At 37.3% G+C, this 27,494-nt stretch overlaps 7 protein-coding genes across 9 annotated transcripts; 3 read left to right on the top strand and 4 right to left on the bottom strand.

Moving 5' to 3' along the window:
* Window positions 1–305: 305 nt before the first annotated feature.
* LOC104721690 (coatomer subunit beta-1) lies at window positions 306–5,015 on the top strand. Its single transcript, XM_087473187.1, has 6 exons — window positions 306–595; window positions 1,357–3,413; window positions 3,633–4,142; window positions 4,232–4,317; window positions 4,394–4,599; window positions 4,714–5,015. The coding sequence occupies exons 2-5, from the start codon at window positions 1,368–1,370 to the stop codon at window positions 4,596–4,598; spliced, it is 2,847 nt and encodes a 948-aa protein (XP_087329313.1). The 5' UTR covers window positions 306–595; window positions 1,357–1,367; the 3' UTR covers window position 4,599; window positions 4,714–5,015.
* Window positions 5,016–5,455: 440 nt separating this feature from the next.
* On the bottom strand, window positions 5,456–7,350 carry LOC104721689 (cytochrome P450 83B1-like). The gene is made up of 2 exons (XM_010439729.3): window positions 6,428–7,350; window positions 5,456–6,327 (listed from the first exon to the last, which is right to left on the bottom strand). The coding sequence occupies exons 1-2, from the start codon at window positions 7,307–7,309 to the stop codon at window positions 5,710–5,712; spliced, it is 1,500 nt and encodes a 499-aa protein (XP_010438031.2). The 5' UTR covers window positions 7,310–7,350; the 3' UTR covers window positions 5,456–5,709.
* A 1,002-nt stretch (window positions 7,351–8,352) lies between these two features.
* LOC104721688 (protein OXIDATIVE STRESS 3 LIKE 5-like) lies at window positions 8,353–9,541 on the bottom strand. 2 transcript variants are annotated; one of them, XM_010439726.3, is made up of 2 exons: window positions 9,152–9,541; window positions 8,353–8,961 (listed from the first exon to the last, which is right to left on the bottom strand). In XM_010439726.3, exons 1-2 carry the CDS (start codon window positions 9,397–9,399, stop codon window positions 8,544–8,546), a joined length of 666 nt encoding a protein of 221 aa, XP_010438028.1. In that variant the 5' UTR covers window positions 9,400–9,541; the 3' UTR covers window positions 8,353–8,543. The 2 variants fall into 2 exon arrangements, with proteins under 2 accessions (XP_010438028.1, XP_010438029.1); XM_010439727.2 differs by having other exon boundaries at window positions 9,197–9,529.
* Window positions 9,542–10,083: 542 nt separating this feature from the next.
* On the top strand, window positions 10,084–12,388 carry LOC104721687 (uncharacterized protein At5g02240). Its single transcript, XM_010439725.3, has 9 exons — window positions 10,084–10,480; window positions 10,608–10,720; window positions 10,788–10,841; window positions 10,917–11,001; window positions 11,170–11,275; window positions 11,476–11,562; window positions 11,652–11,749; window positions 11,867–11,976; window positions 12,151–12,388. Exons 1-9 carry the CDS (start codon window positions 10,198–10,200, stop codon window positions 12,214–12,216), a joined length of 1,002 nt encoding a protein of 333 aa, XP_010438027.3. The 5' UTR covers window positions 10,084–10,197; the 3' UTR covers window positions 12,217–12,388.
* A 73-nt stretch (window positions 12,389–12,461) lies between these two features.
* Window positions 12,462–15,646, bottom strand: LOC104721685 (exocyst complex component EXO70A1). Its single transcript, XM_087473186.1, has one exon. The coding sequence runs from the start codon at window positions 14,873–14,875 to the stop codon at window positions 12,803–12,805; it is 2,073 nt and encodes a 690-aa protein (XP_087329312.1). The 5' UTR covers window positions 14,876–15,646; the 3' UTR covers window positions 12,462–12,802.
* A 4,956-nt stretch (window positions 15,647–20,602) lies between these two features.
* On the top strand, window positions 20,603–21,587 carry LOC147933630 (splicing factor 3A subunit). Its single transcript, XM_087472276.1, has one exon. It carries the CDS (start codon window positions 21,111–21,113, stop codon window positions 21,585–21,587), a length of 477 nt encoding a protein of 158 aa, XP_087328402.1. The 5' UTR covers window positions 20,603–21,110.
* A 1,473-nt stretch (window positions 21,588–23,060) lies between these two features.
* On the bottom strand, window positions 23,061–24,951 carry LOC104721684 (putative WRKY transcription factor 11). Of its 2 annotated transcripts, none has more exons than XM_010439722.3 (3): window positions 23,853–24,951; window positions 23,451–23,576; window positions 23,061–23,342 (listed from the first exon to the last, which is right to left on the bottom strand). In XM_010439722.3, the coding sequence occupies exons 1-3, from the start codon at window positions 24,539–24,541 to the stop codon at window positions 23,159–23,161; spliced, it is 999 nt and encodes a 332-aa protein (XP_010438024.2). In that variant the 5' UTR covers window positions 24,542–24,951; the 3' UTR covers window positions 23,061–23,158. The 2 variants fall into 2 exon arrangements, with proteins under 2 accessions (XP_010438024.2, XP_010438023.2); XM_010439721.3 differs by having other exon boundaries at window positions 23,451–23,579; window positions 23,853–24,832.
* Between the last annotated feature and the right edge of the window lie 2,543 nt (window positions 24,952–27,494).

Genomic DNA, 27,494 nt, shown 5'->3' with positions numbered 1-27,494 from the left:
TCATATATTTAATACTATATATTTGCATTTTATTATTAATTTAATAAAATAACCCTAAAACTAGTTTCCGATTAATCCCCGTTTAATTTCCGATTTTTTTGCTATGCGCTAGGCCCACCTCAACCGCCTGATTCTAAAACAGGGAAAAATACTAATTTAGTTGACCATCTTATGTTGTAAAATGGGAGTTGTCTTGTCTCCTCGATCTTCCTAATTAAGCTCACTTTATAAAGTTTGGGGACTTTTTGGAAACAATTAAAAACATAGGGGGCACTACTAGTGTACATCTCAATTTCTACTTGAATGGGGTGTTTTATCAACCAGTCTTTTTGGGCCTTTGAGGTTGACTCGCTCTTTCTCGTTCTTCGTTTCCAAATCAGCAAAAAAGGAAAAAAAAATAATAATAATAATAAATAACGGATTTGGAGGAGGAGTAAACACACAAGGACGAATCCACCCCGTATAATAAGTAGTAAACACTACAATTTTATCTCTCTCACTTTGTTCCTCCGAGATCCAAATCGTCTTGTGGATCCAAACCTTTGTAACTCCGTGGATCTCCTCCTCCTCCTCTCGCTGGATCTCGTACCTTGAGGTTCGTCTCTCTCTGTTAAACTTGCGACTAAATAACTCAGATTTCCATAGAGATCGATCCCTTTTTTTTTCATATTGTAAAAATCTACAATGTTTCGATTTTCTCTGGTGTTCTTTGTTTGATCTCGTTGAAGATTGATCCGATTTCATTAGGAAATCGATTTTTCATGTGTTGTGTAGCTGATTGAGACTGCGGACTATGTTGATTTGATTGTTTGTTCTTCAAATCTGGGGTGTTAAAAGCATTGCGATGGCGTTTGTTTTTTTGAATTTAGTTGATCCGGAAGCTCTATTACTGTTTGTATAATGATTTGTGTTGTGATTGTTTTGGTCGGAGTCGTAGTGAAAGCGATGTGTATCGCTGGATCTGAGGATTTTAGATTTGTCAGTGTTTTGCATCTTTCGGTCATTTATTGGACATTGCCGTATTATGATGTTTGCTTGTAAACCACTGATTCAAGAGCAGAGATCCTTCATTCAATTGTAAAGAAATTTAAGTAGAGTGGTGTAGATTATTACTGAGTAGTTATGAGGATTTTGTTAACACATCTGGTATAGAACTTACACTCACTCAGTAATTCAAACTTGACCCCCCAGCAATTAAATGTTAACATGTTGGATATCTTGTTTGTTACTTGTGATCTGTACCTCGTTATGCATTTAGTTTCTAATGATTTTGTTTTTCTTGCATGATTTTCCTTTTTATTTGAGCTCACAAGTTTTCTTCCCTGCGGTTTTTTTTTTTTTTTTTTTTTTGTGCAGCACCGGAAAAGATGGACAAATCTAGTACCTTGCTTGTGCACTATGACAAAGGGACTCCAGCAGTTGCAAATGAGATTAAAGAAGCTCTTGAAGGAAATGATGTTGAAGCAAAGGTTGATGCCATGAAGAAGGCGGTTATGCTTTTGCTGAATGGTGAAACCATTCCTCAGCTTTTCATAACCATTATAAGATATGTGCTGACTTCTGAGGACCACACAATCCAAAAGCTTCTGTTGCTGTACCTGGAGCTTATTGAAAAAACGGATTCGAAGGGGAAGGTGTTGCCTGAAATGATTTTGATTTGCCAGAATCTTCGGAATAACCTTCAGCATCCGAATGAGTACATCCGTGGAGTGACGCTGAGGTTTCTCTGTCGGTTGAAGGAGACTGAAATAGTGGAGCCTTTGACTCCATCAGTGTTACAAAATCTGGAGCATCGCCATCCATTTGTTCGCAGGAATGCAATTCTGGCCATCATGTCGATATATAAGCTTCCACAAGGCGAGCAACTTTTCGTGGATGCGCCTGAAATGATCGAGAAAGTTCTATCAACAGAACAAGATCCGTCTGCCAAGAGAAATGCTTTTTTAATGCTCTTTACCTGTGCTGAAGAGCGAGCAGTGAATTATCTTCTGAGCAATGTTGACAAGGTTTCAGACTGGAATGAGTCCCTTCAGATGGTGGTTCTGGAGTTGATTCGTAGTGTGTGTAAGACTAAACCATCAGAGAAGGGGAAATATATTAAGATTATTATTTCTCTGTTAAGTGCCACTTCTTCTGCAGTTATCTACGAATGTGCTGGGACACTTGTTTCTCTCTCATCTGCCCCTACTGCTATTAGGGCTGCTGCTGACACCTACTGCAAACTTCTTTCTTCTCAGAGTGACAACAATGTGAAGCTTATTTTGCTTGATCGGTTGAATGAACTTAAGACATTGCACAGAGATATCATGGTTGAGTTGATAATAGATGTTCTTAGAGCACTCTCAAGCCCAAACCTTGATATCCGCAGGAAGACACTTGACATTGCCCTTGACTTGATTACTCATCATAATATCAATGAGGTCGTGCAAATGCTGAAGAAAGAAGTTGTGAAGACACAGAGTGGAGAGCTTGAGAAGAATGGAGAGTACAGACAAATGCTTATTCAAGCAATCCATGCTTGTGCAGTTAAGTTCCCTGAAGTTGCAAGCACAGTGGTCCATCTTCTAATGGATTTCTTGGGAGATAGCAATGTGGCTTCTGCTCTTGACGTGGCTGTTTTTGTTAGAGAGATAATTGAAACAAATCCCAAGTTAAGAGTTTCAATCATTACCAGGTTGTTGGACACGTTCTATCAGATCCGTGCAGGAAAGGTCTGCCCTTGTGCTCTTTGGATTATTGGAGAGTATTGCCTATCACTTTCAGAAGTTGAGAGTGGCATTTCAACCATTAAACAATGCCTTGGCGAATTACCATTTTACTCTGTTTCTGAGGAGTCTGAACCAACTGAGACATCAAAGAAGATTCAGCCTACCTCTTCTGCCATGGTGTCCTCAAGAAAACCAGTGATTCTTGCTGATGGAACTTATGCTACCCAAAGCGCAGCCTCTGAAACCACATTTTCCTCACCTACAGTTGTTCAAGGATCGCTGACTTCTGGAAATTTGAGAGCACTGCTTCTAACTGGTGATTTTTTCCTGGGAGCAGTGGTTGCTTGCACATTGACTAAACTTGTTCTTAGGTTGGAAGAGGTTCAGTCTTCTAAAACTGAAGTGAACAAGACAGTCTCAGAGGCTTTGCTGATCATGGTTTCTATGTTGCAACTTGGGCAATCTCCTGTTTCTCCACACCCTATTGATAATGATTCATATGAGAGGATTGTCTTGTGCATAAAATTGCTTTGCCATAGGAATGATGAGATGAAAAGGATATGGTTGGAAACGTGCCGTCAGAGTTTTGTCAAGATGATTTCCGAAAAACAGCTTAGAGAGATGGAGGAACTTAAGGCAAAGACCCAAACAACTCATGCTCAGCCTGATGATCTAATTGACTTCTTCCATCTAAAAAGCCGGAAGGTAATATTACTTTCTAAGCTTTCCCTTCCTTGTTGTGTGTGTGTTTTTACTTGGCAATCTATTCAGTTCTTATACCTCGGTATCTTTCTCTTACAGTTCAGATTCACTTTTTTTTTCAATTTCTGACATTTAAAGAGGGACAATGGAAGTTGAAAGTGCCTGGTTATATTTATATCTTTTGGTTAGTAGATGAAATTACTGAGCATAAGTATCTTTCAGGGAATGAGTCAGCTTGAGTTGGAAGACCAGGTACAAGATGACCTAAAGCGTGCAACTGGAGAATTCACTAAGGACGAGAACGATGCTAACAAACTCAACCGCATTCTTCAACTCACAGGATTCAGTGATCCAGTCTATGCTGAAGCATATGTGACAGTACACCATTATGACATTGCACTTGAAGTTACTGTTCTCAACCGTACAAAGGCAACCCTTCAAAATCTGTGCTTGGAGTTAGCAACCATGGGTGATCTGAAACTTGTTGAGCGTCCTCAGAACTATAGTTTGGCACCTGAAACAAGCATGCAGATAAAAGCAAACATCAAGGTCTCGTCCACAGAGACCGGAGTCATATTCGGGAACATCGTCTATGAGACATCAAATGTAATGGAGCGAAACGTCGTGGTTCTTAACGATATACACATTGATATCATGGACTATATCTCCCCTGCTGTTTGCTCAGAGGTTGCTTTCAGAACCATGTGGGCAGAGTTTGAATGGGAAAACAAGGTAATTCACCGAAACCTTTGACAGTTTTATCTTTTCTTTTTTCTGTTTGTTCTTAGTATAACCAGTTCCTCTTGTGTCCTCCATGTCAGGTTGCTGTGAACACCACGATTCAGAACGAAAGAGAATTCCTCGACCACATCATCAAATCCACAAACATGAAGTGTCTCACAGCCCCGTAAGTTCAGATTCGTCTTTCTTCCCTTATAAAACTGAAAAATCTTCTTACTAATATAGTGCTTCTCTGTTTGCAGATCCGCAATAGAAGGAGAATGCGGATTCCTTGCAGCAAACTTATATGCAAAAAGTGTGTTTGGTGAGGATGCTCTAGTGAATGTGAGTATCGAGAAGCAAACCGATGGAGCACTGAGTGGGTACATAAGGATAAGGAGCAAGACGCAAGGAATTGCTCTAAGTCTTGGCGACAAAATCACCCTCAAACAAAAGGGTAGTAGCTGAGGTTAGTTAATAATATTATATCTTCTATACTTTTTTTCCCAAAATAAACCATAAATGTTGAATCCTTACATCTTAATCCGGTATAATTTCCGGTACCATACCGATTGATTCTCAGACTTGGAACGGTGGCCCGCAGAGTAACAGGTCTAAACTACGTACGTTTCTCTTTAGACTACGTACGTTTCTCTCCTGAGCAAATTTTTGTTGGTTGAATCTGTTTTACTGAATGGAGGGAGAGGCGTTTAAGGATATGTAAACAGTAATTTGTTATCATTCTTCCGTAACCGGTATATTTTCCGGTATGGTACCGAAAGATTCTTCCTCATACGGCAGTGTGTTTTTCTTACAGTACTTGACGATTTTGTTTTCTTTGTAATGCTCTTTCTTCTATAATGTCGTTTGTTGAGGAGATTAAAACCGTGATTTTATAGAAATGTCTTATCGATAGTACGTAGGTTCAACGTTACCTGGGTTTGCTCCACTTTAAAATGTTGTTACTTTATATCCCTGATCTCTCCACTTAAAATGTTGTTACTTAATCTCGTCATTTCTTTTTTTTTTTCTCATTTGCATTTGAATTTTTGATCTTCTGGGGAACTTTACTAGGAATAAAGTAGAAGAACATGTACAACTTAATTTATTTTATTAGATTTCATGTGACAGGGACAGAACAGAATGATCAACATAGTATTCTATTTCTACAGAAGTCCTCTATTATTCTATCTGTTCAGTCAATATTATTGTCAAAGAAACTTCCACTCCGATAGTCATACAGTCTAGGACTTTACCAACATGATTTCTAGTCATATTATCGATGATTTTAAACAAGATAGCAAGAGAAATTATAACAGAGGGAATATAATACATCATTAAGCCTTTTTATCAACAAAAAAAAAAGAGAGAAGAATATATTACAGTATTGTTTTTGCATGCAATACATTATTGTTGGAAATGAGAAAAGAGCCAGGAAAAAAAAAAAAAAAAAAAGTCATGGCTAATTTTTTTTTCCTGGACGATGAAACTGAAAGTCATGAAACACTGCAGTAAAAAACAAACATTGATCTCAACGACAAATCTACAAGCAGAAAAGTCCTAATGAATACATATAGGATCAGATGTGTTTCGTTGGTGCAAGAACGAGGTGTTCTTTCTTGTGCATGGCAAGTCCAGTCATGACGTCCATCTTTATATCCTCCGGTTTAACACCTTGAGATAGACTCCAGTCGAATTTGTAGAGAAGGTTAGCGAAAGGTATCTCTACCATTGCTACCCCAAGATGCATGGCCGGACACATTCTCCGCCCCGAGCCGAAAGGTAGGAGCTCAAAATCTTGGCCCTTAAAGTCCACTCCTTTGTGCCCGTTCATGAACCTCTCTGGAATGAACTCATTAGGGTTATCTCCCCACGCAGCCTTGTCACGAGAAACTGCCCACGCGTTCACCTGGATGATGGTCTTTGCCGGAATATCATAGCCACCGATCTTTGCGTCGGCGATAGTTTCTCTGTGTAGAAGAATGGGGATGACTGGTTCCAGCCGAAGAGACTCCTTGATGACTGCTTTTAGGTAAGGGAGATTAGGTATGTCTTCTTCCGAGACATATCCTTTGTCGCCTATCACACTCCTCACTTCCTCTTGAGCTTTCTTCATCGCTTTAGGGTACTTTATAAGGTAAGTCATGGCCCATACTACCACTGCAGCCGCCGTGTCGGTTCCCGGCACTACAATATCCTGATGAAAATTACAAACAACCCGAGTTAATTATAGTATGATATATTTTAACTAACTTAAAGATCGAATTGCAGTAAAAACGACTAAAGAGTTAACGAACCAATATCATGGCCTTGACATTTTCGTGAGAGAATTTGGTGGAGAAGGGTTGGTCTTTGTAGATCTGCATCAGAAGATCGATGAAACTCTCTGTCTCGGGTTTAGAGCGGTTAGGGTCAAGAGTCTCGTCGAGGAGTTCTTGAAGGTAAGTGTCAAGCTCCTTGAAAGCTTTCTTGAGACGAGCACTGAGACCAGTGAGGTTGTCAAGAAATCCAAAATAAGGGAAAAGGTCGGAGAAAAAAAGAGTGCCCAAAAGTGCTTGCGTCTCGTACAAGATATTTATGAATCTCTTCATCTCGGTGCCGTACTCATTGTAACGCTTCCCAAAAGCTTGTCTGCATACGACACAGTTGGTGAAAGATAAGAGCAGCTCACTTAGATCAACTGTGCCTGAATGGTCGGCGGCTTTGTATATCTTGTCCATCATCCGTTTACACTCTTCTTCTCTAACGTGTCTGAAACTTGCGACACGGTTTGGGCTGAAGAGGTTCACCATACACATCTTCCTCATCTCACGGTAGTACGTGGTGTACTGTCCGAAACCGAGCTCACGTCCTTGGTACGACATGGTTTGTTGGCCTTTCAAGAGAGGACGAGCAGTGAAGTTGAGGTCTTGAGTCTTAAGTAGGTCCTTGGCTAGCTCGGCCGAGGAGATGACGGCGAGTCTACGGCCTCCGATTTTCATAGTGAAAATGGGGCCGTATAGCTTGGAGAGACGGAAAAGGAAATGTTGTGGGTTGAACTTCTCCATCTGGTGAAGGTTTCCTATAATAGGAAGACCTTTTGGCCCTGGAGGTAGCCGGAGAGACTTCTTGGTGGTGCTCCGGAGGAAAAAGAAGGTTGCACCCGCTACCAAACCGGCTATGATCAAGAAGAGATCCATATTTGTTTTTGTTATACTATTTGAGTCCTGTTGTCGGGGTATACTCTTTACTCAGTGTAAGTGATGCTGTGATTTATATAGCAAGGCTAAAAGTTTTGTTAGTTGGCTTGTTTCGTTATTTCTTTGACAGATACGGTGACACAAAAAAAATTGCCTTGTTTTTAAAACGTGATGTTAGTAGGTGAAGTGCTTTCTAATAAAACAATGTAATATATTGATTTGAAGTCGACACTGAAACACAATTACAATGATAATACTGAAAGCGAGATTGTTTATCAGAGTTGAAACTATGAAGACTGTACGTATTAGATAAACTCTTGGTTTTGTTTTCTAAATATTATTTGTCATAAAGTATTGAATATCATTTAATAAAAACTCACAAACTTATGTTCATTTAGGAATCATTCTTAAATTTTAGGAACTCTTTACTAAAAGTATAACAAAAATTTGGAATTTTAAATTGCTATGATCGATTTATAAACAAAAACTTAAAAGGAATACATTTCTAAAGTAACTTCGAAGTTTGAAAATATCACTTTTCTCCAATGCTAGCTATATAACGTAACACTGGATGAAAAAAGAAGGGTATACTTAACAAAAAAAAAAAAAAAAAAAAAACTCGTCTCGACGTAAAGTTTTGTAACTTAATTTGTAGTTAGTGTTTTTAGAAAAGTGTGTTACGATTATTTTATTACGACAGTGGTCTCAGTTAAACAAAATATTCAACTTCTTATATCTTGACTTAAAGTAACGAACAAAAGAAGACCTAATAAGTTGAATTGTACGTACGTATTATTCAAGATGGTACAGATAAGTTGGATTATACATCTATTATTCCACATGGTACAGAATTTTTAAAAAAGAGTATTTTGGAAACCGACACTAAACATATCCTCCTATTGAAAGTTGCTATGCAGGCAGCCACTATTGAAATTGAAAGTACTAGGCCGTCACAGCACACCTCTTTGTTCATTATGGACTTTTAATTATATCTTACAAGAACCAATCTTATAGGCTTACTACAAATATTTGCCAAGAGCCCAAGAAAGAAGTGTGATCCAAATGTTTATAACTTTCGTTGAGACTTGAGAACTATCCAAAAATATACAAATAGCGAAACTAATTTTATTACAAATAATATCATAACTTGGGCTTCTGCAAATCTTCCACCAACTTATTTGGCAACGAAACTTCCTCTAACTACTCTCTTTCACAAAAGAAAAATAAAATATGATCATCGATGATCATGTTGAAAACTAGTTAAGCTAAAACATCTCTTAGTATGATGAACCATAAAATCTCTAGTATTATTATTAGTATTGGTCATCTTCATCCTCTTCTCTTTCAGCTTACTAGTTTCATCATCATCACTACTGTCATCATCATTATCATCTTTGTATTTGTGAATGTCCTCTAGGTCAGATTCTTGCAATGCAAGTAAAGGCATGGAATTAGGATTTTTATTGGAGTAGATGCTGAAAGAAGAAGACAAGGAGGATGATCTTCTTCTCCTTAGCTTATTAGCAATAAGTAATCTCCTCTTCTTGTTCAACGGACTCTCCACTTTCTCTAAACCTTTCGCATTGCTCTCAGCTTCCATCAAATTCCCAAACGATTTCGATTTCCCTATGTAATGATTTGACAATCCTCTCCTGTACACACAAAAAAACACCCAAAAAGTTTTTAACCATCAAGAATCAAACGACACACTAAACACTCAAACTCTCAACATGTAAATTCTAATTTACTCTGTCTCTCTTTTTTTTAACCGGTAGATAAAAAAGGTAATAAATGTGTTTTTATTTTATTTTTTAAAGGATGATTTAAGAAAAATAAACATACTTAATCGGAAGAGAATCTTCAAGGGATGAAGTAAAGGAATCAAACCATCTTCCTCGTGCTGACGAAACCTCGTCGTCTTGTTCTTCCTCGTTTTCGCTGCTTTCTCCAACCGACGACGACCAACTCTCCGATGGAGTTATATCACATCTCCTTAACCCGATCCGGCTAGACATACCCGCCTGTACACCCTGATCATGCGCCGTGTCGTTGCGCCGATCCCTAAACGTGGAACCAACCAAAACCTCCATGTTAATTAATTAGTTCTCGACCAATCAAGCTCAGCTTTCATCAATCGGAGAAACTAAAAGATAGAGAGAAGAGACAAGACTCCACCGATAGGAGAAGAAGATAAAAAAAAAAGAACGAAAGATATGTTTAAAAAACTAATAAAAACTCGTGAAATAGGAGTACGTATATAAATACGTATATGACTGACAGTATTTTTTTTGATGAGTCTCTCTACACTAAATATAGTAATTTAAGTAACGGTGGCTTTTGATTGTTTGACACGTTTATGATGACCTAATAATGCCGGACGTTTCGGGGTTACTGTCTCCGTTAGATCCCATTGCTGTGTTGGTGTTTTATCGACACTTTGGTGGACGTTATCACACCAGATCACTTTAAACTTATCCATTTTGATTTTTTTTTTTTTTTAGTTAATCAATTTTCGTATCAGTGAAACCAGATAAGATTATAATTAACTAAATTTTACACGGAATTTACCAATATTTAGTTTCTTTTCTTACAAGGTACATGGTAATACCATTACACAAACTCTTTCTTTCAATTTCAATACAAAATCCAGAACAAATTATTTAGAATTCAGGTATATATGGATGATCTTGCATATCAATTTTTGTATATTAATTAAAAAGTCACAATTAATTGAATTATCCGACTTATAACGTTTTTTATTTATTTTAACGAACAAATTAAATTATTATGGCTCTTAAATATTTAACATTTAAAAATTATATATTTTCTCTCTCTCTCTCTCTCTCGCTCGCTCGCTCGCTTGCGGTGACCGTCCGTCGACCATTCATATGACTACCACCATTCTCAGCTTCGCTCCTCTCTCTTACTTCCCTCTTTCCACTACTAAACCCCCTACCAGACTCCCTCTATTTACATCCCTGCCACTGCTACTCACATCTTCTCCTTCTTCTTCTTCTTCGGCCTTTACTTCTTTCTTTCTGGTTAGAAATGAAGCATCTCTGTCGTCGTCTACATCAATCCAAGCTCTTACAGAAGAAGCCGTCGATACTCCGGATTTAACTTCCTCCTCTACAAAGCTCGTCCTTGTCGTCGGCGGCACTGGTGGTGTAGGTACGAACCATCCATCTCATCTACTTAAAATTTTCGATTTTTAGAATTGGGATTATGAATTTCTCACAATTGGGTCTAATAATATGATGGCAATTGTTTAAAAGTTTTCTCCTTTTTGGGGTATCAGGGCAACTTGTGGTAGCTTCATTGCTCAAGAGGAATATTAGATCAAGGCTATTACTGCGTGATCTTGAGAAAGCAACCAAGTTATTCGGCAAACAAGATGAAAATTCCTTGCAGGTTCGGACTTTATCAACATTTAGGATTCACTACTTCGTTTTTCTCAACCTTATAACAAGTTTTATAGGTAGTTAAAGGGGATACTAGGAATGCTGAGGATCTTGATCCATCTATGTTTGAGGTTCGTCTTCTTGCTCCTGTTATGTTTGGGAGGAGTTTCACTTGTTCTTCATTTGATTTGAACTGATTTTTCTAGGGTGTGACACATGTGATTTGTTGCACTGGAACTACAGCTTTTCCTTCTAAGAGGTGGAGTGAAGATAACACACCTGAGAAAGTAGGTGAGAAACAACATTTCTTTCCTAGTCAAAACGAATAAGATCATTTCCAATAGTTTTTGTGATGTCTTGTTTTGTAATCAAATGAAATAAAACAAAGGGTCTCTCTCTTATATGACATGATTACTTATCCTTTTTTGGGGACTATGTGGTTCTTTTGTGTTCAAAAAGACTGGGAAGGTGTGAAGAATCTCATTTCAGCATTGCCCTCATCAGTGAAGAGAGTTGTTTTGGTTTCATCCGTAGGTGTGACCAAGTCTAATGAGCTTCCCTGGAGGTGAGACTAGGGGATCTCTGCTAATTGCTTTCATTATGCCATGGCAAATTATAATTTGAATAAGCATGTGATTATACTGAGTGTGAATTTCTTGTGAATTTTTGTGAAATTCACAAAAATTCTTGTGAATTCTTGTGAAATTTCTTAATCTGATTGTCTCTGTCTGTGACTATAATTTGAGTTTATGTTTTGTTTGACAGCATCATGAACCTTTTTGGGGTTCTTAAGTACAAGAAGATGGGGGAAGATTTTCTTCGTGACTCTGGTCTTCCGTTCACCATTATCAGGTTTGGAACAAAAGACTCTGCTCAACTATCAGATAATGCAGGCAACGTATGGTTTACTGATTTACTGTATAATGATGTCCTTCTACCAGACCTGGTAGATTGACTGATGGACCATACACTTCATATGATCTGAATACTTTGCTCAAAGCTACAGCTGGTGAACGTCGTGCAGTTGTTATTGGTCAAGGTACATACGGTCATTACGAAATACTTGGTTGCTCAGAATTTCAGATTGCCTGCTATAAATGCTTAAGACAAACAAACTAAAAAATGAAGAAATCTGAGGGTGGTTTATGTAACACAGGAGACGAACTTGTTGGAGAGGTAAGCAGACTTGTGGTGGCTGAAGCTTGCATACAGGCACTTGATATTGAATTCACTCAAGGCAAAGCTTATGAGATCAATTCAGTAAAGGTATCATCTATAGTTTCCTTGAAAGCCGGGTCTGGAATAATCGAATAAACTGAAAATGGGTGTGATGTAGTCTTATGAAGAAACATGTTTGAAGGGATGAAAGCTTTAGTTGATCGTTGAATATGTTTTAAAGATTGGTTGTTTTGATATGTTTGAGGATTTTTTTTGTCTCAGGGGGATGGTCCAGGAAGTGATCCGCAGCAGTGGCGAGAGTTATTTAAAGTTGCAGAATCCAAATGATAAAAAAGGACACTGAGAAATGTGTACAGAGTTAATAGCGAGACAATACATATATGGTCAAATTGTGTATACAAAATACTTTCCTTTTGGTCTTTAGCTTTCGTTACTGTAATAAGTTTACTGTACTTGTGTAGCCATTTTAATTCAGAAAATCAGATTTCGAGTTTGGATTTTGACTTCTCTCCTAAATAGTTAACCAAATCGAGAATCAAGTAATAAACCTATTAATAGAGAGATTGAAGAAAGAAAAAAAAAACTGGTTTCCCTGCATTTTCTGTTATTGTCTTAAAAATGTAACACAACATTGAGAACAAGAAGATTCAAAGGGTAAGGATTTCCACATTTTTATGATCCTGTTCTTCTGGTTAACACATTAAATAGAATAATAATCTAACCCGCTTGGTCCCTAACATGAGGTCTTATAAGATAAACTGAACTAAAGGGACTTGACCAATGACTAAAACCTATACCTGACTGACAGTATTTATATACGTATAACAATACCTCTGCTTCCAGGAGATGAAGATCAGACCAATGTGGACATATTTAATACAACATTCGAGGTGTGAACAGAACATGGCTACAATCAGACAACCGCGGAAGTAGTACGCCTAAGGTCAACATCGTTCTTGTGTTTCTCACTTGGCGGTGTTCCTTTGAAGCTTCCATATCTCATTGGCTTAGGCATGTAAAGAGAACTGAGTATCTTCTCCAAAGCTACAACTGTATATCTCACATACTTGCTTGAACTCGCGTCTTTCTCAACCAGTGGCCCATAGTTTTGCATATAGCTTCTGTATACCGGCACAATAGCCTGAACAATCTGCTGGCAAACTCTATCCCTCAAATCTTTTTCCGGTAAGACCCATGTGACTTGCTTCTTATGCATCTCATCAAACGCATCATTGAATGCTTTCAATCTCTTCTTGACAAGATCACGAGCCGTGGCATGTCCACCCGAGAAAAGTATAAGTCCTTCTCGGCTCAAGTGGCTTGGAAGCTTACCCCAACTGTCTCTAAGGAATACAGTGGCGTAATACTCTTTGTACTGTTCATGTTCTTTCAGCCATGAATCTCCTAAATGATCCCCAATTTTTGTACCCTTTAAGTTCTTGTATAAATGCCAGTGATTATTCATACCGAAGAAATGAGCAAGAGTTTGATCTGGATACGCTTTCATCCATACATCTAGATTCTGCTCGATGGCTTTGATTATTCTTAGAACCTCAACCATAAGCTGATTATCTTGGAACCTTTCTGATCTCCAGCTCTTATGTATGAGCAGAACCTGAGTTAGTGTTGACTTGTACTTTTCTCCAATAAGTTTATTGCAATAATCAGTGACAAAACTGACTAATCTAGGCACACCACCGTCGTTAGGAGGCGGGGTCTGTTTCTGAATCTCTACCTGAACGAGAAGCTCCCAGAAGATTTCCGCCGCACCATCGATTATCCTTTTGATGAGATCCCTTGTGAAGTTTTGGATCTCAATACAAGCTGCTCCACCAAAGAGACGGTTGAAATCTGCTCTCAGTTTGTTCAACGAAGTAAATATATCTAACAGCTTCAGAAGCTTGATTGGATCTTTCTTGCTATCCGTCACAGTTTTCCCGAACTGAAGGAACGCGAGCATACCAGCCTGAGCAGCAATCTTGGAAAAGCAATCCATCCATACATTCAGACCGAGTCTTTCAAAGACATCGTTGCAAAGCTTGAACTCTGCTTCAAACAGATGCTTAACCGCAAACTCTAAATGATTCCCCCACTGAGCTATATACCCTTCTATGCTCTGCACATCGTTGAACTCAGAAACCGAGATATCTAGATAATCTAAGTCAAGTGCTTGAAGACTAGCTCTAACATTCGAGCTCCTAACTTCAACGTATATTGAAATGCACTTGTCGAGTCTGTTATTAGCTCTGAGTCTCCCAAGAATGGCTTGAAGTTTATGAATTACAGTTACAGGCAACTGAGACGGTGCAATGCAAGCCTGATCGCCGAGTGACGACGGAGACGCCATTGGAAGTGGTACACTGTTATCTTTCAAGAGCCTTCTGAACTCGCTTTCAAGCTTATCTAAAGCAGCATCCCTAAGCCCGCCATCAAGACGCAGTTGAGATCTCTCTTTCTCTCCTCCTCCTCCTACTACTCCTTCAACGTCATTATGAAATTCCCTAAGCCCTCTTAAAGATTTCTTTAAATTCAAAAGATACTTCTCATCAGCAACTTTGTGATCTCCCAAATACTCAACTATATCTTCCAACCACTGGATAGCTAACCCACAATTCTCCCCTAGAAACTTCAAAGCTTCCTCTAACCGCTTCAAAACAGCTAAATAACCAGAAAGATCACTCCTAGGATCTGATAACAAAGACTTCTCAAGTCCATGAACAGCATCAAAAACCTTAAGCACAGCAGCTGCAGGACCAACAGCTCGGTTAATATTACCACCAACATCCCCAAGAGCATCTCTATCAGCACGTATAGGCCTCACGGCAGCTTCAAGGGAAGGCAACCTCTGCTCAATCTCATCAAACCTAGGACCAGTCTTCCCCAAAGCTAAACCAATAGCTTTCGATTTCTCAAGACTCGATTTTAAAGACTTTTTTGCAGCTAGTAAACTCTGAATCCCTCGATCCACCCCAGTAGACTCCGCCATTATCAAATTCAATCAGAATAGAAAACCCTAGAAACCCCCAAAAGCAAAAAAAAAACTCACTACAGTGAAAGCAATTATTAATCTTCCAAACTTTATTCCTAAATAAAAATGAAGACTTTAGAGATAATCGATTCAGAATCAGATGCAAAACTGTTTTGCATCAAACACTTTTCCTCTTTTTTTTTTTGTTATCTTTCTTTTATTCGTCTCCTTTATCACCACACTCGATCAAACCAAACCCAATAAGAACAGAAACTGACAAATAGAAACAAACAAACCCAGGACACAGAAATTTCCACAGCAACCAAACAACCGAAAGCAGAAAATTCCGAGAAAGGAAGTCACTTTTTTAACTTAGACACTCAAACGAAAGAGAATGAGTCGAGATAAGGTCTTCCACTGAATTGGGTCGCCGGTGAAGAGTTGATCCGGCGGTGAATAGAGAGTTAGGCGGAAGAATCGAAACGGTGCGAGTTTCTCCAAAGAGAGAGATACTCAAAAAAAAAAAAAAACGCAGATGAAAAGAAAAAAAAAAAATAGACCTTTTAATTTTTTGTTTTTGTGTTTTCGACAGTTTTTTAATTTTTCTCGCGATGCCCGACGAAAACTGCCAAAGTGCATGACAGTGGAGCACAAGGTTTCACAGCATCACTTGCGACTTCGGTAAAAAAAAAATTAAAATAAAAAAAAAACTTGCTAACAATATTATTATACTACTAGTACAGAAGAAATTAATCAAATGTTAATTACAGAGCACTTTTTTTTTGTTTAACTATTGAATCTTTGCTTTTTCTGTTAAGAGATTTATGCTTCAAGTTCAGATATTCGAATCTTTTCACTTTTTTTTTTCTGCCAAACATTTTCTGAATGTTAGTAGACTTTTGTGATAGTCTACTTTTTAATGTAGTTTTATCATATTCAACGTTGTGGTAACGTACGACTTAAGCCTAAATTAAATCACTTGTACTTCAAAGCCATATATTTATTTATTTTTATAATGGAAAATACTCTTGTACTTCCATGAGAGTTTATAAATGGTTTTCGGATTTACAAAGTTTAATTATATTATGACGACTAGGATATATATTGTTGAGACTATTTTTTGTTGATTACGATTTTTGGATTTACAAAATTTTAACATGGATGTTATCGTATACATGATACTAAAATTGTAGATGACACACATGAGATGTGTGTGAGAAGACATAGACACCAAAAACTTAAATGGATTTATTCTTCTAAACCGTAACTCAATAAACAGTCATTCCGTTAAAAAAAAAACAAAAGAGAAGAGAAGGTTTGATCTCTCAAAAATTTTTTTATCTTTTATTCAAACAGTAGTTGATTCTTTATAACAGAGACCAATACATTCGCAATTTATAAAATTTCCTAATCTAATAATTAACATATTTAATTTAAACGATTTCCTTATATCAAAAACTTTTCATATTGGAAATTTAGCGGAAAATGTCACTTTTAAAACTAAGGTCACCAAGAATGCCACTTTTAGTTTTTCTTTTTTAAAAAGAGAAAATTATCATTTATGTCATGAACAGTAGCATACTTAATTAAGAAGGCCAGTTATCTTAAAACCTTTTCCTGCGTGCCACAGCTTTTTCTTAAATTGACGAATTTGTCCCCAAAAATACTTAACAATAAAATAAATAATTAATATTATTTTTTGTTATCTCTCTAAAATTCTCATTTCTCTCACCTTCGATTATTCATCTTCTTCCATCTCTCTCTCTTTCTCTCTCTTCTTTCCTCCCTAGAAACTTCCATATCCCTTCTTCAATCTCCAATTAATTCCAGTGGCTTCATCTACTGGAGAAAAAATAGAACCAACCTCTGTCGTTGATGAACAAATCTTTTTGTTCATTCTGGAGATGCTCCCTTCAAGGCTGAGTAAGATATTTCTCAATTTTAAGATTCTCTTGTTTGTTTCCTTTTCCATACAATTTTAATGGATCATATCTAACATCTGACCTGATATTTGTTTTTCGATGGACCAGATCTGGTAGACCAGATTCGAAGGAACAGATCTCGGTGGACTAAACCCTTAACATGTTGTAGGAGGTGCTCATGTTGTCGTCAAAGATGTTTCCGTCGAGATTGGAGATGAGATTCATCTGTTATCTTTGGAGACCAAATAATGTATTAATTGATGGACAAGATCTAGAGGACATTAATGTACCATTCACATAACTTGTCCATCATCCATTTGTCAAAAATTGACTAACTCTCATTTTATTGTCCATTTTGCATATCTCCCAACCATCATTAGACACAAGTGTTGAAGAGGATTCAAGGATGTGACTCCCGAATGAAAACATTAAAGACCTAACTAGGTACTAACTAATGGACTAGATCTAAAATGTTGTCCATCTTCTAATTAGTCTACTAACTTTGTAACAACCTGTTTTTCTTAAATTATAGCATGTTGTTTTTGTTGTATTCATCTCTTTAGTGTCTCTTATGTTCGATGGACATGTGTTATTTTGTTCGATGGACATGTTTTTGTAAACCAAATTGTGTACAAGCATCATAAACATAATAAAGAATGGACAAAAGTATAGACTTAGCACAAGTAGTGGACAAACATCTTCACATGTTTATCATTGTTATAAACCATCTTGTCTACAACCAACATGTTGACAAATTTATAGTTTAAACATATTGTCTATCATAATAGTGGACCAAATTTTCAAAAAAAAAGACTTGTCCACAATACTATATGGACAAGAAGCAAAAATGTGGACATAAAAGATTTGTCTACTAAATCATCTTCTAAAAAATAGAGCAACACGTTCGGATTTTCTTCATTACCTACAATAAAAATATTAGACAATAATTTTTTTTTCTACAGATCCAACTATTGTAAAGAGAACAATTAATACTCGTTTGGACAGCTGTAAAAATGTCACAAACTATGTCAGCTAATTTAAATTCTCCACGTGCACATTTCTGAGTTAATAAACCAGGGTTAATTTAGTCTTCTTACATCTTCCCCTCATGTGAAAAATGACATTTCTCAGAAAGAATAAGAAAAGTGGCATTTTTGCCAAATTTTTTGAGGAAAATGGCATTTCTAGCCAAAATCCCTTTTAGAAATGCCACTTTCTAATTTTATGTCCTATGATAAAAAGACATTTATACCCTTGAACTAAAGAAAAAGATGATTTAAAAAAAAATTGGAGGAGTGGTGAATTTTGCGGCACAAATTGTCACATATGCTTAATTTATGGTGGACCATATCCAATGCTCAATCATGTTTAGTTCATCTCAAATTTGTCCTTCAACCTCTAAAGTGGACCAGATCAGCTTGGTTTGACTCTACTTGTCCATCACCAGGTCTGATTACGCATGTACCGATCTTATTCTGCCTCTAGTGGACCAGATTTAACGCCCGAAAAGTTTTTGTCCACCACATTTATGTCCTTCGTTCTTTTTGTAGACAATATCCACTTAGTTGACAACACTTGTCGTAATGGACCATACCTGCTTGGTTGACGACACTTGTCCATCAGTAACATAGAACCATTTTCTCCACCCTGCAGGCTTTCTACCGCAAACCAATCTTATTGTGCCCCTGGTGGACCAGATTAAACGTCTGAACAGGTTAGTGGACCACATTATGTCCTTCGATCTCCTTAGTGGACCAGATCTGCTTGGTTGACAATATTTGTCTGTCAATAACTTTAACTTGGTCCACCTCTGCAGGTGAGGCACCAACAGAATCGTACGACCAACCAGCGGATAAACAAGTTATTCACCAATGCATGTTGTCATCCTCAACCAAGTGAGGTGAATATTATAGAACTCTAGGGAGGTTTGCAACACCGCCATACAGAGCGACTGAGATGGAAGAAGATGAGTATAGAGGTTCATAGCACCACTATAGAAAGCGACTGAGATGGGAGAAGATGAGTATGGAGGATCGCAACACTGCTGTGTATGACAACTGAGATGGAAGAAGATGAGAAGTCTTGAGCTAGAATAAGAGATCGGGGACTTGACAAAAAAAAAAGAGATTTGAAAAAAAAAAATGTTTGCATTTCAACTTTCAGCAGAAAAACTAAAATAAATTAATTAGTTTTAGGTTAAAAGAGATAAAGATATAATAGTCTTTTAGATGTAGGTTTGTGGCAGGAAAAGACTTTAGGAGAAATGACGTTGAGAAAAATCTTTGGTAGTGTGTATAGCAGAACTAATAATTTTATCTTTCATATTGATTAACAAACACTAGATTAGAATTAAGAAAATTTCACAAATAAAATTAAGTATATATATGGATCAGCCCAATTAGTCCACACGAGTTTCGTTGCAAGCCTAGGGTTCCTCGATTTCGGAAAAGCGTTGTTAAGAGATCTCCCTAAGTCGTTTGTATCTCTCTGCTTCTTCTTCTTCTAAACGTTACAGCAGTTTCTGTTCTACTGTTTCTTAGGTTTTAGTGGTTTTTGTCTGAAAAAAATATGCCGGTGGCTGGAATAATCACGGAGCAGCCTTCAGAAGAATTATTAGAACAGATCGACAAAACGGCACGTCTGGTTGGGCAAGAGAGGCCGGAGATTCAGGAGACAATGTTGGATGATTTTAAGAGTAGCAGGTTATACAGCTTTGTGTCGAGCGAAGACCCTTATCACGCCTTGATCAAGCAAAAGATTAATAAATACAGTGCTCTAACTCGTCAACGTGCATCTCTGGCTACTCTTAAGCCTCCTCCCTTACCTCGCAGTCGTGAATTAACCATTGCTGTCATTAGGATCACAGCGCAGTTTGCGGCGCGGTATGGGTATGCCATGTGTTTGGTTCATCCCGTATGTTTGCGAGCCCTCTCTTTGACTTTTTGAAACCATCTGATGGCGGCCACACTCTTTATCGTGAACTTCTTGGTTTGTATTCAAGAGTATTAAAACCTTCCAGTAGGTGGTGTACTGGGGAGTCTGTTCGAGGTGCTTTTCTAGACCGTCTTCAATTGGAGGAGCTGGGCGAGGGAGTGGGTACGGCTTTGCTTGATTTGCATGCTTTTGTGGTTGGTGTTGACTGTTTTGCCGAGGACGATGGTTGTCACACTGGACGGCTCTTTGATCGTGTGCGTCCTCAACTATTATCTCACTACTATAAAACTGATCAGGATGTCCAACCTGATGCGTCAGCTACTTACGAGTGTGCAGAAACTAATCTTGGGCCTCCTCCTATAAGGATCCACTCAAGGAGCTTGGTATTATTAAGCTCACAGCACTGTTTGTGGCGCGGTATGGCCAGTATTTTCGCCGGGCTTTGATGCTGAGAGTGGCTATGAACCCTCTGTTTGAGTTTCTGTTTTTTCGGTCGTTTTTGTGGCCCCGGTTTGACTCTATGGATCCAACTGAGATCAGATACAATATTTTCTATGTCTTTAGCTGTATGTATATTAGAGTATTAGTGCCTTGCGAAGAGCTGAGTGAGCATCATGTGCAGACCCGTGTTGTTTCGTCTTTTTTTCACGTTCTTCAGTTGGAGATGCTGGAGAAGGGAGTGACGGCGGCTATGATTGATTTGCATGCTTTTGTTCTTGGTGTTGACTGTTTTTCTCACATAGAGAATGATTTTTATTCTGATTTGTTGCCACCTCCTCAACGCCTTTCTATGATGATCATGAAGCCTGATATGCTTGTGCAGCTTCCACTGGGATTTCAGCGTCGTAGTGAGGACTATATACATTTGGGTGTTAATACGAGTGTTCCTCTTCCACGAGTCCCAGGCAATACGTTAGGCTCACAGAGCAGTTCAAGGCGCGGTTTGGGTCCGGCTTTTTGAAAGCTTTAGAGGAGAGAGTGCGTACGGACCCATTGTTTGAGTTCTTGCAGCCTAAAGATAGCCGGCACAATTTTTTCTATGGGCTCTGTGCTGTGTATTCCATGGTATTAATGCGTTCCAAAAAGCTGAAGAAGAGTGATGCTCGTAGAAAGACCGTTCTTGACGATTTTTTTACCCTTCTTCAGTTGAGGAGGCTGGAGGAGGGAGTGGAGGCGGCTGTGCTTGATTTGCATGCTTTTGTGGTTGGTGTTGACTGTTTTTCTCATATGGAAGTTTCGGACTACTCTGCAACCATGTTACCACCTTTGCGCCCCTCAGAGATGATCAGAAAGCTTACATATATGCAGCCTCCACTGAGAACTCCGGTTTCTGCTCAGAGTCAAGGTGATGTACCAAGACGTATGTTCAGTTTTCCATATGCATATAGGGGGGCAGGATGACACTCAAACAGCTTGGTATTATGAAGTTCACAGCTCTGTATGTGGCGCGTTATGGGGTGCGTATTTGTCCGGCTTTGATGAAGGAACTGGTTACGAAACCTGAGTTTGAGTTTATGGAGCCAACGAATCGCAACTTCAGTTTGTATAACGCGGCTGTTGATGCGTATTCCAGAGTATTAAAGGTTTTCGATGATGCTTTTGTTGTTGCGGATTTCTTAGACCGTCTTGAATTGGAGAAGCTAAATGAGGATGGCGAATCAAATATCCATATGCATGCTTTTGTGAGTGGTGTTGACTATTTTGCTGCCGTGGAGGATGCTGAGTATTCTGCGTTAATGCCACCATCTGAACCCATTTCTAGTATAATGAACCGAGTACCACCGCTGAGATGTGGGCGTTCAAGGAGGATGATGCAAACTGCACGATCCGAGGAACGAGAGGCAAAGAGACGTAAGCATGCATATCGATATTAGACTTATATTCGCAAAGAGATTATATTTAGTTGATTCACATTCACTTGTTATCTATGATTAGGATGTATTGTGGTTCATCTGTTTCTTTAGTACCACATAGAAAGAAAAAAACTGTCTTTTTTTTTCCAAATTTTGACCACAAATATAAGTTCTCAGTCTTCCTTTGCCTATGCTTTGAACATGACTTGTCTCCGTATTTCAGCAGCTTGCATTCGTCGACGTCCACATGAAGAGATGGGTCGTCGAACTCGTTGTCGTATGGAGTTGACGCCGGTACGAAGACGTATGTAGTCTATGTATGGGTTGACTTTAAATTTGTCGCTTCTTGTGATCTTGTCAATGTACGGCTAAGGCTAAGACAGAAGGGAAACATATACAGGCTTTCACCATTTTTTTTTTTTTTTTGAGTTTTGTTTCTGTATTTGGTGGATGTTTGTGTGCTTATCTATCATAGATAGAAAAAAATTATTGGATTTTTAACATTATATACATCATACTCCTGACTGAAATTTAGCTGAACTGATATTGCGTTTTCTTAGGATGAAAACGTTAAATTGTTATGTGAGTAAAATAATTTACTTTCACATCATTGGACTTTGGTGATCAAACGAATGACTCCAAGTCGCCAACCAGATAGAAAACAAACGAATTCCTATTAGCTGACCAAATTAAGTACATTATAACATTTCTCATTCGTCTCATTTTGTACCACATGATTTGGTGTGGTCGTCGTTGTATGCATGTTATTGATTTAAGTATCCAATTTTTTGTTGGTTGGACAAGAAGTAATGGTCTTAGAGTTTCCTTTCTAACTAGAAACTGAAACTTTTGTCTCATTAAAAACATACGTGTATATGAGTGTTTCGTTCCCATTAATATAGTGATAACTTGTTCATCTCTAATTTTGTACACACTATACATGGTGGCTGGTGCCAAAATGTACGTCTTATGGATTGACGTTGATATGTATACATAGGAAATGGTCAAACAATGAAATTTCATTTCTTAAAAAAATAAGTCAGTCGGTGAGGACAAATGGTAATTTAACACAAGAAGATATAAAATAATTGTCAAACTAAACTACACTAGTAGTAAACTTCGTCCAAGTTCAGACGGCATAAAACTACTTTAGTTGACCCACATAACTTGTCTTTTGGATTTCACATTTATTTAGAAAACTCAAATTCATTATCCAACACAAAAACCCAACTAACAGCATTAAGTATTCATTGACTTTTGTAATCATTCATCTATTTTTGTCAACTTAACTTTCGAAAACAATCCAACGGCCACCCGCTCATAGTTGTATGAATAGAAAAAACAAAAGAATGAATAATGAAATGAAAACGACGAACATAAGTCTATATCATTTGGTACGCAATTAATATCATAACCTCTACGGCTCTACCTAATACCCATATCTGCTAATCATCAACAATAGTAGTAGTATTAAACATGAACAACGACGACTAATTTTCTCTAGTTTTAATATTTCTTAGTTAAAAGTAAAAAACAATTTACAAACCAATCCATCTAAAAGTACTAAAGAAAAAATAAAAAAATTACAAAAGTCAAGCCGAGGCAAAGACTAAATCATTAACGCCTGAAGAAGAAATATTCTCCTGCATCGCCGCGGATTGGTTGTGACGGTGCTCTCCTTCGTACGTAACAATAAGCATCGCTGGATCATCTAACGCTCGTTCCACGTGTTTCCTAGCTGGACATCCTCTAAACGTACTGCACTTGTAGTAACCACTGGATCAATCATAACAAAATTAAACACCGTTAGATCTCTCAACTAAACTAATTATATCAATAACGATGGATTAATAATAATAGAAAGGGTGTGTGTAGGATAGTTACCGTGGGTGTGGTGAGCCTTTGATCGGTTTTTGTCCGTACTTCCTCCACGAGTACTCGTCCGGTGGTATATCGGCGATCTTTGCACTTATCGCCGGTACCCTCACGGTTCTCTTCATCTTGTTTTTCCTGCTTCATTAAATAAAAAATTAAAATAATAACATTAATTAACGAACAAATAAAATTAAAAGTCAACGGTCAAACAAGTCTCTAGTTTATTGTCGGCAAGCTAAAAACTAAATAAGTAATGACTAAACCGGGAATAATGTTTACGGTTTACCTAATTGAATTATTACTGATTTAATTAAGGGTAGTAATAGTCAACTCAACTAAGGGTTGAATATTACGAAATTAAAATGAGTAAGTTTGTTAAAGCGACAGATGGGTGACGTAACGTAACAATACCTTTTTTTGCAATGGCATTTTCCGTGACCTGAGCCGGAGATTCTGCCGGAGAAACTCTCGGAGTGCTCGTGCTCGAGGCATCTTTTTCTGTAAGGATGACCAGCCAAGGGTGGCTTACCGGAGGATGTAACAGGCTGCGACGGAGCAGAGGCGAGGAAGATTTTCCCGTTTGAGACGCTTCCGTCGCCGGTGATAGCCGACGACATGTAGGAAGAGTTTAAAGAGACGCTGAAATTTTCTTTCGAGAATTCCAGCTCGGAGCTCTTTGATTTGGAACCGAAGATGGTCGGTTTAGAGAAATCGAGTGTCACGCTCGGCTGATTCGAATGAACGAAGCTTGACGGCTGAGGAGGAACGGTTTGAGGAAGATGAGAAACAATCGGAGCTTCTAACGGAGCAGGTTTAACGACCTGAGGGAGGGGAGGAGGAGGAGGAGAAACGACGGCGGATGAGCGAACCGGTCCCCGTCTAAACCGAGCGTGACCGGTACGGTTAAGAAGAGAAATGACGGTTTTGAATTTAGAAACGGTGAAATCAGTGATCTCGGAGCAGTCAACGTTGCGTTGTTGTTCGGGACGGTTAGAGAGTACACGGATCAGATGCTCCATACTTTGTAAGCCTTGCGATGCAGCTTCTTGGATAGCCGTTTGATCATCTATCTTGGGGAAACGCATTAGATCGACGGCCATGATGATCTTTTCTTTCTTTTGCTACTGTACTTATGTTTTTGCTAGTCTCTCCGTTGAAGTTGAAGAAGAAAGACGATGGATGAGAAAAGAGAGAGAGGGATGATGGCGTGATATATGGGGAAAAGGAGGTGACCCGGTCAGATTTTTTTTTTTTTTTTTAGTCAAACCATGGAAAGGTTTTGATCTAACGGCTGTGATTGAGTTGAGTATTTCCATGGAATAAAGCAACTAAAAATATTAAATCAAAGTTTGGTCTCCTCAACTTCGATGTTACTGGGGTCCCCTTACCCTGGCATCTGAATTTTATCGTTTCCTTCATACTCAAGATATATATATTTTTTTCTGTCAACCCTAAATAAATACTAACAACAACAAAATTACTCAAATTAAGGACAAAAATAATTAACCACAACAATAGTAACAATTTTTGTCAATGATTCATATACACAGAGATGGAGGAGAAAGAGGGCCAGCTGGAATTTGGTTGAGGACAACAGAAGGAACTATGAAGAGTTGTCAACGAGACATGGATGATTGATTTAATAAATAATAATGGGTACATTTGACTTTTTTGTTTTTGTTGTTGTAGTTTTCAATTATTGTTAGTACTTCAATTATTTAATAATATTGGAGTATATTTTATGTTTGTTTCATTTTGAATCTTCTGTATTCTTTTAAATTCTACGGGACTTTTCCTATTTTGTCAACTATAGATTCAGAATTAACTAATTTGATAGGTTGCCTATATAATAAAAGTGATGACCATGTTAATTGGGGGTTTGTTTGTTTCCACAACAACTGCTAGTCTTGTAGTAGTAAAAGATTTAGTTGCGAAGTGACCTTATTGTAATGTTTTTAATGCACAAAGTATTATTACAACAAGGATCGAATCCCACTCCCTATGAATGTAGGGATTAGGCTAATAGACCAGTCTATTATGGTTTAATGATTGATAAAAAAAATTTAATGTTCAAACTTTTACTTCTTAAATACAGTAGTTAAGCTAACCCTTAATTAGTTCTAGAAACAGTCTTCCACTTGACAATTATCACAAAGCGAACCCTTAAAATTAGTTAATTTATTCTACAGATATTGTGAAAGAATTCATACTAATTTTCATACTAGCAAAAATGGTTTGACTAATAGATTTTTAAAAGTCCACTAGAACAGCGATTAATAATAAACACGACAAAGGAGGGGGAAAAGCTAGTCTATTTAAAAATTTAAAGTAGCACTGTACTATATATTTTTAAAAATATTATTCATTTATTTCGCTATTTGACCACCTCGTTAACCGGGTGGTCCCGTTTAACTCTTATACGAACCATTAGATTTTATAAAGATAGATCCAACGGTGGATCTGTGGATGCTAGTGTTGACTAATTTTTATGATTTTTATGAGCCTAAAACAATAATCTCCAGCCAGCTATTTAGGTTCTTGTCACGTGTCGACTTTGTTATGTATGTCTCATATGTATTGATGGTATTGGTCCGTTTCTTACAGAAAAATGTACTGTATTAAGGAAAACAAACATTAGGAAAAGCATCAGATTGATAAATTAGGGAGAGCCTGGTTTTTGATTATTATTTTTTTTTATCAATTATTGGGCCAGAACTAATCGGCCTATTAGTCAAATCCCTACAATTCCGGATGTGATGATGTCTTATATATTAAAAATTTACTATTAGTCACTGCACTAAAGTCATTTTACGGTTTTTTATTATTTTTAACTGGCAAAATATATGTTTTGGGAATTAATCTGGACATCAGATTAAAATCTATAACTTATTGGAAAAAAAATAGAACGTGTTGTGTAACGTGTTAATGGCTATGGGTGGAAAAGAAACCATGGGTTGTTGTTATTTTAAAACACTTTCCTTTTGTCAACGATTAAAATTATAACATGGGGTTAGTTGACCCGACCTATCGAGTTGTATTATTATTGTCGTGCACGTCTGTTATCTATATATGCTTACAAAAATCTCAATGATCATCCTTTTCTTTATATGTGTCAATATGTGTTATGGTATAATGGTATATTGTTTGGATCATCTCTTTTTTTCCGTCCGGATCAATGTTTGCTTGGTTAATTAAAATCAGAACAGATAACAAATAGAGTTATTTGTAAGAACGAAACAACAAATAAAACTTATTTTGGTTCTATATATATATATTCTAGGTATACCGTATATCTGTATGCCGGGAAAAATCTGTTGTAATAAACTACGATGAAATCTTATTCATCCCCATTTTCTTTTTTCTTTTGTTCTTGGGTTTTTAATATATTATAATAAGCAGGTGAAGAAACGTGTTCGTTAAATTGCATGTGGTATCTCTACGTACAACCTTACGTATTGTATTGATTATAGGTTGTTAATTTACTACAATACGATGGAATATTGATAGAAGCTTCGTATTAATAATTGAGTGTTTGTGCTTCATAATAAACTGTACATAACAATTTTGAAGTAATAATCATACAAATAAATTCTGACTTCAATATTTTTTGTTACATAACAAATTTTTTTGAAGTAATAAAGTTACATGCATTATATTTAGTTTTTACGTGTAAATTAGATTAGTAAATATATTTATGATTTAAAGCTTTTGGTTTAAGATAATTTTGCCAATACGCCATAAGCAAATAATATATCGAATTAGTAATTACTATCTTTCTAATTGATTTATCAAATCTTGTCAAATATCTAATTGACTTTATACTAATTTTTTACATGCATTTTTAGATTATTTTATTCCTAATTGAAGTTAGTGGAGTTGTTTTAAAATATTTTCTTAGTGAAGGAAAAGAAGAAAGATATAAATTCGATCATGATTTATTCTACAATATAGTCTGATACAATTCGAATGGGAACCTGTCTTTAATTATTGAACCAATTGTTTAAGTCTCTAAGAGAAGGTTTGGGCCGAATGTTTTTTTAACTTTCTGATCGA

The sequence above is a fragment of the Camelina sativa genome, chromosome 11, assembly GCF_030686135.1.
Source record: "Camelina sativa cultivar CO46 ecotype springtype chromosome 11, ASM3068613v1".
NCBI classification, from domain to species: domain Eukaryota; kingdom Viridiplantae; phylum Streptophyta; class Magnoliopsida; order Brassicales; family Brassicaceae; genus Camelina; species Camelina sativa.
This window is presented reverse-complemented; position numbering and strand designations above follow the sequence as displayed.